Below are 13,967 nucleotides of genomic sequence, written 5' to 3'. Positions count from 1 at the left end.
TGTTAGAACTACAAGTGTGTGCCCCTGCATCCAGCTTTAACTTTAACCCTACTGCAGTCTGCTCAGTGCTAGAACTATAAGTGTGTGCCCCTGCATCCAGCTTTAACTTTAACCCTACTGCAGTCTGCTCAGTGTTAGAACTACAGTGTGTGCCCTGCATCCAGCTTTAACTTTAACCCTACTGCAGTCTGGTCAGGGCTAGAACTACAAGTGTGTGCCCCTGCATCCAGCTTTAACTTTAACCCTACTGCAGTCTGCTCAGTGTTAGAACTACAAGTGTGTGCCCCTGCATCCAGCTTTTAACTTTAACCGTTTTGTAGGAAACTCCTTATATCTCAAACTGAGTCAGTGATTGGGGAGGAGACAGTTTATGTGTTTCGTTTTGTTATCAGGTAGCTTTGGATTGGAGAAAGGAAGGCTGGAATATCTTGAATGGAAACTTTGCGTTTGTGCTTCACAGGTAGTCCTAAAATCTTCCCACCTCAGACACCCATGAAACTGGGACTTCAGTGTATGGCTTATGTCCAGGTTTATGTTAGGGTTGTAGTTCCCTAAACTCATTGCCTGCCCTCCCTCCCCCGCTTCACTCCATTAGTGTTTGAGCCTCTTGTATGCTGTGCAAGGACTTTTAAACTGAGCTGTACCTCCTAGCCCTGATGTCTTTAAAGGGCTTTTTAATTTATTATTTCAGTGTGTGTAAGTTGTGTGTAGACATGCTTATGCCATGGCATACATGGAAGGTCAGAGGACAACTTTTTGGAGTTGGTTACTGAGCCAGGTATCTTGTTCATGTTTGTAATAGTTGACAACATGACAAGAAAAAAAATATAGCTAATTGTTTTCATGTTTTTTTTTTGTCTTTAAAGTTGGAAATGAAAGTTTCATACAAGAATAATTACCTATCACTTTCTTTTTTCCTTTTACATCATCATTATCACTACTCTGTGTGTGCCTGTGCATGTGCAAGTGCACACACATACATGCAATAACATATGTGTGGGATCAAACCTAGGCTACCAGGACTGTATAGGGTGCTTTTTACCTTGCTCTCTCTGACTCTCCCTTCCTTTTTTTCTTATCAGTGTACTAGAATGCTGGTTTGGGAGGGAAGCTTGTTTCTGGTTGGTGCAGGGGAGAAGGTCAAGCAGGGGAGAAGGTCAAGGCTGTGTACACTCTAGACTCAAACTGTAACAGCTTTACCTTTAACCCATGATGAGGGTCATATTGTGGATCAGAGGTGGATTCTCATGTCTCAGCGGCCCACCCAACCTCCCACTGCTTGGTTTACAGATATGAACAGCTATGCCCAGCTTTTACATGGTGCTGGGATCCAAGCTAAGTTCCCCATGCTTGTACAGTGAGCACTTCACCCACTGAGCCATCTGCCCAGACCCCAGGATCCACCTGTCTCCACCTCCCAGCACTGGTTACAGATGCAGAGGTCCTCATGCTTGTACAGTGAGCACTTTATTCATGGAGCATTTTCCCAGCCTACAGATATTATTTAAAGTTCTACATCTTGTTATCACACACACAGAGACCTACATCTCCACTGGTTTCAAATTACATTAAAAAACATTTAGGGAAGGATTCCCACCTTGAGAGTTTGGGATAATTGTCACTTAGGACGGTATTAACTTTATTATCTATTCACTTCTTTGTTTCTTCAGTAAAATATAGTTTTCTTCATAGGAAGCAACATGTTTAAGTCCATTCGTTTTTGATGTTTTCATAATGATATTTCTAAGTGACTGTTGCTGAGCCTTTCGTGTCTCATTGCTCTTAATGAACGATATTACCCCTGTCCTAAATTATTCTCTATTACTACAACTGTTTACAAATAAGAGATTTTTTAAAATTATGTAATCATCATATATTCAGATAAAAGATAGTGTTTTTCCTACTGAAGTGAATCTGCTTAGGCCTATAATAATCAGCTCTTTAGGAAGGAATCATGGGTTCCTGGCCAGGAGAGAGGTTAAGGCCAGTGTGGGCAACTTAGATCCTCTCTCAAGATAAAAAGTAAAAGAACTTAAGAATATCTCAGTAATAGATTCTGGTCTAACATGCATCTGACTCTAGGTTCAGTTCCCAGAACCTCAAAATAAAAGTTATTATTGATATCTGGTGTAGCAGTACTAACAAGACAGCAGAGACGATCTACCTGGGAGGTAACTTAGACTTATTCCTGAGCTCTGTCCTCCCCTTCTCTCAGACTCCAGGAAGTCTGTCACTCCACACGTGTTGAAGAAGGACAAGCAAGGGTGCATTTCTGCCACTTCCCTGAATCTGCGCTAGTCTTAGAGAAGGTCTTCAGCTTGGTGCCTTCAGCATAGGAAAAGGTAGCAGGGCAAGCAGCTCTGCTAAGTAAAAAGCACCGTCTTCCTAAGGCTCCATCTGTAGTCCCAAGACTTAGCTGCTCGAGTGAAGCCCATCTTTGAGTTGTTTTGTTAGTTGTTTGAGGCAGGGTCTCGCTATGTACCCAAGCCTGGCCAAACTCCTCTTCCTTCTACTTTAGCCTCCCAAATAGACAAACACATTCTTACCTATTTCAAGTGTAAACAACTATAGTGCTTCTAAAATTTCATATTGTAAAATTCAATCTAAAGTTCATATTTGTGGCTAAAGTTGGAAGTTTAAGAGCTGGGTGTGGTGACGCACGCCTTTGCTCCTGGCATTGGGGAAGCAGAGGCAGGCTGATGTCTGAGTTTGGGGTCAGAATGGTTTATATACAGAGTTCTAGGGTAGCTGGAATGACATAGAGAGACCTTGTCTCCAAAAAAAAAAAAAAGAAAGAAAAGAATAAAGTTTATATTTGAATATATTTATAAAAGCCAGTTAATTCATTTGAACATCTAAATTGAGTTCATATAAGAGGATGAATTGATTTACCCTATATGTGACCGTTCTTTTTGCATTCTCGGAGTTATGTTAAAATGTGAATATAGTGCCAATAAAGTTGCCTCAGCAGATAGAGGCACTTGTTGCCAAGCATGATGGTGTGAGAACCCACATGGTGGAAGAAGTAAACAGACTCTCACAAGTTGTCCTCTGGTGTCCACATGCATGGTGTACTATACGCACGCACATCCGCATACACACACACAAACACACATATACACAAATAAATAAACAAATAAATAAATGTAAAAAATATGTATGTATGCTCACTGTATTAATAACAGTACAAGCATCCTTATATTTCCCTCTATGGAACAGAACTAAAGACAGAACTCATTCTTTCTAAATCTCAAAGTGTTTAGTTATTAAAATATGAAGGGTCATATTTAAAACTGAATATAATCTCTTTTTTAGAACTCTAAGTTATATGATTAAATGCTTCTTGAAATTACTCAAAGTGAATTTTACAGATCATTAACTCAGACAACCTAATATGTTGTTTGTATATTATTTAGATTCATAGTGCCATGAAAGAAAGCTCACCTTTATTTGATGATGGGCAGCTTTGGGGAGAAGAAACTGAAGATGGAATTAAACATAATAAGGTATACTTTACGTTACCATAAATAATATACAGAGGTTGCTTTGATATTTAACTAAAAATTATCCTTTTATAGAACTTTTCTTTTGCTTTCTAATAAATTTCTGTGCTTGTTTTTATTTTTAAACATACTTAATTCACTTTATTTTTTCTTGTATAAATACTCTTATCAGGTAGCCAGAGCCAGAGCCTGGGTCTTCTGAACAGAGGTTCTGTTCTGGTGTGTTTTTTCACAAGATGATCAGTGAATTCCTGATAAGGAAACTTGGTGAACAGTTTCTTTCCAGAGGTCAGGGGTCAGGTAGCTCTAGGTATTGGAGATGCCATCAAAGGTAACCTTGTCAAAGTTGCCGAGGTTCCTGCTATATATCCTTGACTGTCCTAAAGCTCTCTATGTAGACCACCAGGCTGACTCCTGACTCACAGAGATCTCCCTGCCTCTGACTTCCAAATGTTGGGATTAATGACATGAATAATCATTCTCAAGCAAAATACACATAAAAATAAATCCAAAATAATGTTTTTAGTAAATTGATCTTTAAAAAAAGATACACTTAATAGTGTGCCTACTATTGAAGTGACACTGTAACTTCCTAAAATTACAGAAACTTTAAAATGTTAGCTGAGGGGCTGGAGAGTTGGCTCCACAGTTAAGAGCACTGACTGTTCTTCAGATATCCTGAGTTCAAGTCCCAGCAATCACATGGTGGCTCACAACCATCTGTAATGGAATCCGATTCCTCCTTCTGGTGTGTCTGAAGAGAGCGACAGTGGACTCACATACATAAAAATTAATTAATTAATTAACTAGTTAATTAATTGAAATGTTAACTGAAAAGTACAAATGCAACCAGGGGCACTCACCCTTAATCCCAGCACTCAGGAGGCAGAGGTAGGCGGTTCTCTGTGGGATCCAGGCCAGCTTAGTCTGTATAGGCAATCCCAGGCTAGCCAGGACTACATGGTAAGACCCTGTTTCAAAAAACAAAAGAGAAAGAAAACAAAGCAAGAGAGAAAGGGGGTGGGGGGAGAGAAGAGAGAGAGTAAATTTACTCTCAGAGTAATTTTGTGCACTAGTCTTAGCCTTATCTTGTTAGATCCTTTATTACAAAATGAAAAGTGGTAATCATCCTAATCATCTTTTATTAATGCCTGAGAGATGGCTCAAAGACACATTAACTGATTAGCATAGCTTCAGTACCATGATGTGCATGTGCATGCGTGCGTGCGTGCGTGCGTGCGTGCGTGCGTGCGTGCGTGCGTGCGTGCGTGTGTGTGTGCGCACGCGCCTGTGTGTGCACATGCTCTTCAGAGCACAGGCCTCACATATCCAGAGGCCTGGGCTCAGTCCTAAGGAGTGACAATGATCCCAGGCAGGTAGCACGCATTCCAGACCCCACTTATTTCTACCTCACATTCCACATATGGCTGTCAATCCTCTTGACCTTCAACCTAAAGGTTAAGCACTGAGAGTTACTGGCCATCTAAGCTGGTATTTCAGATGACAGTGTATAGAGAAGGACTTGGGGAACTGCTGAGTACCTGCCCTTCGCAGTTATAGCACAGTTACCACAGGATAGCTTCACCAGCTTCTGATCATCAGCTTTGTGGGACTATACACTTTTAAAAGTCCAAACTGTTCACAACCAGAGAAACTGATTCACTCTTAACCAACCCACAAGAAAGTAAACTGAAGTGGCATTAATTTACATTAGTGGCCTACCTTTCTGGCTACAGGAATGCTTTCTGCCTGTTTAGAGTATCCCTTCCATATCAAGGTAATGAGAGGGTTTCTTAGTAAGCACAGACTTGGTGCAAAGGAAATTTGTTCATCTTGTGGGTATATACTTCATCTAAGCCATGGAACATTTTGATTAGTCACTCTTAGAGTTAGATTTGGTGGCACACACTGTGATTCCAACATTCAAGGAGGCTAAGGAAGGAGGTTCACCAGTTGAAGGCCAGACTGGGCTACATAGTGAGTTCCAAGGCAGCCTGAACTACATTGGTCAAAATGCTTCATGATGAAAAACAAGGAGTTCCTTTCTCTTGACTAAGGATTCACAGCTCTAATAGCCTCTTGTTTAGGTCTCTGCTTATCATGTCATTATGCACATGAAGTTTCCATGTGGTTGTAGCTTTTATTATCACTAATCCCTGTCTGATTAATTGTTGGTCTTAGATATCTTAGCTCATTTCAGTTTTTTATAAGGTCCATTCTTTTTGATCTGTTCTACCAATCTTATAGATGCACAGAAGTGCTTCACAGTCTATGGGTGCTTTGTCTGCATGTATGTGTCTGTCCCTGTGTGCCGTGCCTGTGGAGGCCGAAGGAGGATGTCAGATCCTCTGGATTACCACCATGTGGCTGCTGAGAACCAAAATCAGGTCCTTTTCAATAGCAACAGTTGCTCTTAACCACTAAGCCATTTGTTTTCCTTATGTTTATGAGTATTTTGCCTGCATATATGTATGTGTAAGGAAGTCAGAGAAGGCATCAGATCCCTCTGGGACTGAAGCTGTAAATGGTTGGGAGGCGCCATGTGGGTGCTGGAACTCTCTGCAAAAGAGGCAAGTGCTCTCAGCTATTACAACTCTCCAGCCCAGCATTCTTCTTAAAGAAGACTAAATTTGTACATTTTATGTTGAACTACATTTATTAGCAAGCTTTTTGGCTTGGCTTCAAACCATCTTCTCTATCCAAATTAGATATTGTCATCCCTATTCATAAATGATACATTGTGTACATCTTTGTAGCATAGTTACAAGTTTTTAATTTTTGGTTCTTAGAAATTTATATAACTGCTTACTATTCTTGGCTTAATTTTCATTCAAATTTGAATTTTCAGTCTGAAAAAAAAAATGAAACAAAGTAGAGAGTTATGTCTTTGTTTTTAAAAATCTGCTTAATCCAATCAGTTGTTTCTGGACTACACCAAAAAATGTTATGAGAAGTTCATGACCGGGGCTGACACCTTCGAAGACATGGATGCCGAGCTGCAGGCGAAGCTGAGTGAGTGTTCCCCCTGCTGCACCGTCACTTCATTCTGGGTGGTTGCTTATCTTGTCATGCCTGACTTCTCATGAGCTACTTTCCTACAAATTGTTCTTTAATGGTTAAACAAAAAAATAACTGTTACAGTCAGGCCTGAGTCATAACCCTTACTAGTTACATGAATTTAAGAAATACATCATCTCTCAGAAGCTTTGCATACTAGAGAGCAATGTAATAAAATACCAAATGAGCCAGACAGTCATGGTACATGACTTTAATCCTGGTACTCAAGATACAAAGGAAGGCGATTGCTGATGTCAGAGTCAACCTTGTCTTCAAAATGAGTTTGAGAACAGCCAGGCCTACATATCTTGAAAAGATACAAAATAAAATAAAATAAAATAAGAAATGCTCTTTGTTGGGAATGAAAAGATATTTGTCCATGCTTTAATATGTAAGAAGTTATAGCACTACTTAATGAAAGTATGTAAAGTCTCTCTATTGAAATTTGGAAGGAGTTAGCAGGCCACTGTGTTTCAAGTAAATTACTTTTCTTTTAGTGTTATGCAGTGATATGGGAAAGTCACCTTGACACCCATGCGACACTCAAGGTGAGAGGGAAACCAGAAGCATTCCCTTAGGATTTCCAGGATTGTGTCATCCTAAAGAGTGACAAGGAGAGTTCCAGCTTGTGCACATGGCACAAGGAGTAGATGAATAGATTTAAGAAGGCAAAAGTCAGGCTAGAGAAAGGGTTCAGTCAATTAAGTACATCCTCAGCAAGCCTGGAGCCCTGAGTCTGGATCCCACACCCATAAAAATACAAGTGCGGCAGGTGGTCCGTAGCCTCAGCACTAGGAAAGGAGGTGCTTGAGATCCAAGATGAAAATGACTGAAGAACCTCAACCGTTGGCTTCTACGTGCATACATGCAGACTCATGACACATAAGCATACATAACACACGCAAAGGAAAAGTCATTTTGATCTAATATGGAAATCATGTACTGAAATACTTAATATTTTTATTATAATTAAAAACATAAGTGAATCTACTCAAATAAGTGTTTATTATGTACCCAAGTGTCAGGCACCAAACGTAGGATGTGAAGAACAGAAAACCTTGGCCTCAGGAGCTCATATTCTGTTAGGTAGAAAGGAATGGAAATTCAGTGAGGAACTGTAGGCAAACAGCAACAAGTGCAGTGGAAGAAAGCTTTAGCTGGCTAAGGGCAACGGGACATTCCAGGAGGAAAATAAAGCTTGCCAGTACAGACAGCAGTATCTGCCACATTCGTGGTTTAGGGAGTGAGAGAACAAGCTGCTGAGAACCTGGGGAGCTCTATAGTTTAATTCTGATGAAGTGTTTGGGCTTTGTCTCCAGAGGACTTGTACAAGGTAGATTTGTCCAAGCTGGAATCTCTAGCAGAAGAAAACAAAACACTAAATGAACAGATTGCAAGACTGGAGCAGGAAAGAGAAAAAGAACCGGTTAGTAAACATGTTTCTGAATTCACTTGACAGCTCTTTAGACTCTTGAACCTCTTTCAGAAGACTCTTATGGAAGGTGTTTTAAATGGGTTAACAAATTCACTCTTAAAAGTTAGATTTTTTTTTTTTTTTTTTTTTTTTTACATATTATAGTCTTTGCAGTGAAACCATGCAGTGTCTATGCTGTTTGTTTCCCTTGTGGTCCATCAGTCATGGGTGATGAAAGATTCCTGAATGTTTACATATCTTTTATCAAGGTCCCTTGAGTATTTACTTGCAGGGAACACTATTCTCAAGAGGCCCTGGGTTTCAGTTGGTGGAAACAGAATGGTAACAAACTGGCTTATAGAGTATAGAGTAACCTACAAGATTTTATAATAGCAAGATGACAATATAGGTTTGGTTTTGTGTGTGTATGTGTGCGCGTGTATGTATTCTGCCTGTATGCATATCTATCTACCACATGTTAACAGTGCCCATGGAAACCAGAAAAGGGTGTCAGATCCCCTGAACTCAAGATTCAGAAGGTGGTTAGCTACCATGTGGGTGCTAGGAGTCTAATACGGGTCCTATGAAGAACAGCCAGTGCTCTCAACCCTGAGCCATCTCTCCACCCTCGGTAGCAGCATCTTAACTTTATCTTGTGTTTTATTAGTGGAGCATCCAGATTGTTCTGCATGGTCACCAGATACTAAATATTTGAGCTCCTACATTGTCTTCGTTTTTTTCCTATCCTAAACTGTTTGAAGTCACTCATTAAATTTTTAAGTTATAATAATAATACTATAGTTATTTTTTCTAGTTCTTTTGACTTCCTCTAATATAAATGTAAATAATATTGCTTTCTTTAAAATACAGAATGCTTCTTGGTGAAAATAACTAATTTAATATGTTCTTTCAAGAATCGTCTGATATCATTGAGGAAACTAAAAGCTTCCTTACAAGCAGATGTTCAAAACTATAAAGCATACATGAGCAATTTGGAGTCTCATTCATCCATTCTGGAACAGAAATTGAGTAGTCTTGATGAAGAAATTGGTAGATTAGGTAAGCAAAGGTAATGGTAAAAGAAGTTATTAAGATGGCCCATGGGACTCTGCAAACATATCAAATATGCAAACATCTAGGTAATCTTTTCCCTTTACAGTAACTTTCTGTTGTCTACCAAGTTTTACAGTGCTTTCTGTAGTAGTCTGCTGTAACAAATTATCACACAGTTCATGGGTTAAAACAATAAGAATTTATTCTCTCAGCCAGGCATAGTGGTGTGTATCTTTAATCCCAGCACTTGGGAGTCAGCGGTGGGAGGATATCTGTGAGTTCAAGGCCAGTCTGGGCTACATAGTGAATTCCAAGACAGACAAAGCTATATAGTGAGAACCTGTCTCGAAAACCCAAAATAATAATTCATTTTTCCTCTCACAATTATGAATGTAATCTAAGATTCAATAAATTTGTGCTCAGCAAGGGACTCAGAAAAGTTGGAAAATGCATTTTTCCAGCTTCTGAGGCTGGTAACATTCCTGAGTTTATGTCCAGATCGCTCCTAATCTCTGCCTCTGTCTTTCCATTGCCTTTACTGTTTCCTTTTCCTTTCCCCCCTTTTTACAGACTGTCTTTGTATCCCACACTGGCTTTGAATTGATGATCCTTTTGCCTCAGCCTCCAGAGGTTTTTTTGTTCTTGTTTTTGTTTTTCGAGACAGGGATTCTCTGTATAGCCTTGGCTGTCCTGGAACTCACTCTGTAGGCCAGGCTGGCCTCGAACTCAGAAAGCCGCCTGCCTTTGCCTCCCAAGTGCTGGGATTAAAGGCGCGCACCACCACCACCATCTGGCCAGAGGTTTTTTAATACATAGCCCAAGCTTGCCTCAAACTCAAAATCCTGCCTCCTTAGCTATGGTTATAAATTGCTACCACACTCTTCAGTCATTGTCTTTCTCTTACTCTTCCTCCTCCTATTCTTTGTTTTTTTTTTTTTCTTTTTTGTTTTTTGTTTTTAATTTTATGAGTGTTTCTTCTGCTTGCATCTAAGTGCGGTGCCTTTAGGTCAGATGTAAGTGTCTGATCTGCTGGAACTGGAGCTGTGGGTGGTTGGTAAACTATCCATGTAGGTTCTGGGTGCTGAACCTGGGCCTCTGCAGAAACAACAAGTGCTCCAACCTTCTGAGCTTCTCTCTGGCCCCGTGTCTTCTTCATATCTTCATGAGCTCTCTCTCCCTTTGCCTCTATCTCACGGAGACACTAATGATGATATTGAAGGTACACTTGCATAATCTAGGGTCATCTCACGTCAGCATTCTCAGATCCACCTTCAAAGACCATTTTCCAGAGAAGGTGATATTGACATGTCCCAGAGGAGTTGGTCCTTGCTCACCCACTGTGACTCATTTTCAGTACGTAATTTCTTTGGTTTTAGACAGGGGCTTGCTGAGCAACCCAGGTTGGCCTTAACTCACCTTCCAAGCACTAGGGTTATAGGTGTGCACTACTGTTCCCGCCTGGCTTGAGTACATGGCTTCTGAAGCCAATAGACAGGCTATTAAAGAACAGAAGTCTTCTGAATATGATCTTGTATGTGTTTTTATATGTATACAATATATCATAGTATATTCTATATGAATATGTTGTTTTATATCATAAGCTAGATTCCTTTTTGATAATTTTCACATTTTTATTTAGCACGTATGTGTCATATGTGCGAGAACATACCACAGGGCACATGTAGAGGTAAAAGGACAGTTCTTGCAGAGTTCATTTGGTTCTGGAACTCCAACACAGTTTGCCATGCTTGCACATCAAGGGTCTACAGGCTGAGCTTTCTTACTGGCCTTAATCAGCAGAGTTCTTGATGTCTTATCCTCTGTCAGTCCCATATAAACAAGTCAGCAGCTGAAATAAGATGGAAACCTGTACATGCACCATCCTGTAAAACCAGAAACACAGCTAAGGAGGCTCCTGTGTGTCCTGTGTCTTTGTAACATCTGTTTAGGAACACGTAGCAACCTTAGCCATCCTTTAGGAAATGTTATGACACATATTGCTTGCTAACTTCTGTGACACCAGAAGCAGAGCAGAGGTTGCCTAAAACCACAGAGCTATCAAACTGCAGTTTAAAAATAAATCTATGAACATCTACAGTTTTTCTGAAACTGCAATTTCTCATATAGGCACTTTACCAACCACACCATTTTTGCACCTCCTATGTCTTATTCTTATCAGAATATTTTGTCTACAAAATTATAAGCTTAGTTGAAGAAAGAATAATACTTCATCTGTCATTTGTTTTAATTCTCTAAATATTTTAGCTTCCTTGATTATTTAAAGCCATTTGTGACTACAAATGATTAGGACATATTTAAATTCTCTACATCTATCATGCTTCTGTGCAGATATGTAACATATGTAAACTAGCCCAGAGGCAGAGCTTACCAATTATACTATAAAAACCACATTTCTGAATAGTTCAAAGAATTTGTACAAGAGTATTAGAAGAAGCATTTAAAATGAACATTAACAGAGTCAAACTGTACCTGTTTTCAAGTTTTAAGTATAACCTTGGATAGACCTATTTGTCATATCATTCTTTCTGAAGCTGTAGTAAAGCCAGTGTGGAAGAGGTTAACATAAAACTTTAGTTGCATTGGCTTATATCCTTATTGAATAGGATCAGTTACCCAAAAGAGAGGATGTATGTGTATAAAATGGACATTTAAATGTCAGCCATCTTAAATGGCACCATCAGTTTCTTTGTACAAATTAAAGAAACTTGACATTTTTTGTTTCTTCCAATTCAGAGCTAGAACATGAAACAGTTAAACAGGAAAACACTAGACTACAGAGTATCATTGATAACCAGAAGTTTTCAGTCGCTGACATTGAGAGAATAAATCATGAGAAAAATGAATTGCAGCAGACTATTAATAAATTAACCAAAGACCTGGAAGCTGAACAACAACAAATGTGGAATGAGGAATTAAAATATGCCAGAGGCAAAGAGGCGGTAAGTCATACCATCTTCTTAGCAACCTCATCACAGCTGACCTTAGTACAGGTCTGTGTAACCAAGAGGAACTCAGAGGATAAAGTGATACATTCTTCTGGTGCTGACATTTTTTTCACAAGTAAAACATTCATATGTCAGGCAAATTTAAGATAAACTCAGTTTTCTGATAATGAACCAAGAAATTGGCGGGGGAGGGGGGAGTGGATCATGTATGTTATTCTAGCATAGCGTGAGCAAGCCATTCAGTGTAAGTAGTCACCTACATTCTCCTATCTTCCTGACACTTGGGGGCAAGCTCCACTCTTGTATCTAAAGGAACTTTATATCCACATTTGTAAGAACTAACAGAGATAATTCTCAGTGATGGAGCGAATACAGGCTTATGCTCAGGATACCAGGTTCAATCCGTAACAACAAAGAGAAGGATTCAACACCTCAAGTCTTTGAACCTAGAATTTGATCAACAGTGATTGAGCTTTAGCCTTCAATTTGCCATTGTCTGCATGCATAGTCTGCATCATCTAACCTTTCATAGCCTCTACTAGCTTCTTTAGAAAATGAAGGGTACTTAGACTACATCAGTGAATCTCAAGTGAAGTTATTTCAGGTACCTCTCAAATGCTCTGTAAGAAAGGGGCAGTTACAAATCTCTGGACTAAGTAAACTTCGGGTCTATGAAGCTAAAAGGAATGACCAAATTATTTCGATGATAAACTGACAGGGGAAAAAATGTAGGAAGTAGGTAAGCAGTGGCCTCGGGAGGGGCCAAGTCCAGCCTCGTGAAAAAGCCTAGTATGCTGCGAACCTGAGAGCAGCATCAGAGTATCTGTAGGACACAAGCGCTTGCTCTAAATGAGAGTTTCTGTAGGACACTGCACTCGCTCTAAACGATCCATCTGGAACCTTTTCTTCTGTGCTAAATTTTGCCCCATGTTTCAGCTCTGGCAGTTGCCTTCCAGCTCTCCTGTGAAGTATAATGCTACATCTGCATCTAGATGATCAGAAGTGTTACTGTGGGGGAAGGAACCCAGAGACAGAAGCAGTGAGCTCCTGGAGGCTTTTGCGTTAGACTAAAAGGGGAGCCAGAAGAAGTAGAAAGATAAACTACCCCTTGGTCTTAGAGAGCCACTATATTGCAGCAAGGCCACAAAAGAGTTGGAGGTTGGGAGGGAGAAATGGACAGGCTGTATTCTATATCTGCTCCTGTAGAGCTTTACATTAAGCTAATGAAATGGAACAATTACGTCACATAACAATGTAAAAGTTAGAGCATGAGAAACGTTGGTGCTCCATTAGAGGGAAAGAATGCCTTCTGGATAACACAATGCAGTGGTAGCATTGAAGGACAGAGAGATATGAACTACTAAAATATTTTTAACAGAGTTAACAGTTTGAAATGTACATTATCTGTTTCATTTATTTTTGTAATTAAAGTGTTTTACGTATTGTCAAGTCTAAGTTTTAGCTTTATCTCATATTACTATCTAGGTTTGAGATTGTAGTTGAGAGCGAAACATGGACTTAATCTAAAGTACACGGAGTTAATGAAGGGGCAGTGGTGTGCTACTCACCAGCACACGGTATAGGCTACTTCACGTTAACATTTCTGTTGTGTTCTCTTTACCAGATTGAAGCACAGTTAGCAGAGTACCACAAGTTGGCTAGAAAATTGAAGCTTATCCCAAAAAGTGCTGAGAATTCCAAAGGTTATGACTTTGAAATTAAGTTTAATCCTGAGGCTGGTGCCAACTGCCTTGTCAAATACAGGACTCAAGTGTATGTAAGTATGTGTCCAATTGAGTCTGCCACGACTAGACTCAGGACCGAGACACTGGTTGCTCTCCCCTTCTTCCAAGCAGCAGAAATCTTGTCTCACAAATAACTTTTGAACTTAAAAGCCTTGTCCTCCTAGTGGTGGCACACGCCTTTAATCCCAGCACTTGGGAGGCAGAGGCAGGCGGATTTCTGAGTTTGAGG

The 13,967-nt window shown here is 39.8% G+C and overlaps 1 protein-coding gene and 1 long non-coding RNA gene across 3 annotated transcripts in view; one reads left to right on the top strand and one right to left on the bottom strand.

Annotated features, from left to right (window-relative positions):
• Ndc80 (NDC80 kinetochore complex component) overlaps positions 1-13,967 on the top strand; it is a 38,602-nt gene that overhangs the window by 11,308 nt on the left and 13,327 nt on the right. The window contains exons 7-12 of the mRNA XM_031368726.1: positions 3,417-3,506; positions 6,422-6,515; positions 7,880-7,986; positions 8,889-9,033; positions 11,782-11,987; positions 13,618-13,770. Coding sequence (XP_031224586.1) covers positions 3,417-3,506; positions 6,422-6,515; positions 7,880-7,986; positions 8,889-9,033; positions 11,782-11,987; positions 13,618-13,770 — 795 coding nt within the window. The remainder of the gene's footprint in view (positions 1-3,416; positions 3,507-6,421; positions 6,516-7,879; positions 7,987-8,888; positions 9,034-11,781; positions 11,988-13,617; positions 13,771-13,967) is intronic.
• Positions 10,640-13,967, bottom strand: part of LOC116088900 — a 5,600-nt gene continuing 2,272 nt past the window's right edge. Inside the window, exon 3 of one of the 2 annotated variants that reach the window (XR_004118070.1) lies at positions 10,640-10,910. This is a non-coding gene — a long non-coding RNA (uncharacterized LOC116088900). The remainder of the gene's footprint in view (positions 10,911-13,967) is intronic. The other variant, XR_004118071.1, reaches the window with a different exon arrangement.

The sequence above is a fragment of the Mastomys coucha genome, unplaced genomic scaffold (genome assembly GCF_008632895.1).
Source record: "Mastomys coucha isolate ucsf_1 unplaced genomic scaffold, UCSF_Mcou_1 pScaffold14, whole genome shotgun sequence".
Lineage (NCBI taxonomy): Eukaryota > Metazoa > Chordata > Mammalia > Rodentia > Muridae > Mastomys > Mastomys coucha.
The sequence above is the reverse complement of the archived record's forward strand: the minus strand, read 5'-3'. Positions and strand labels throughout refer to the sequence as shown.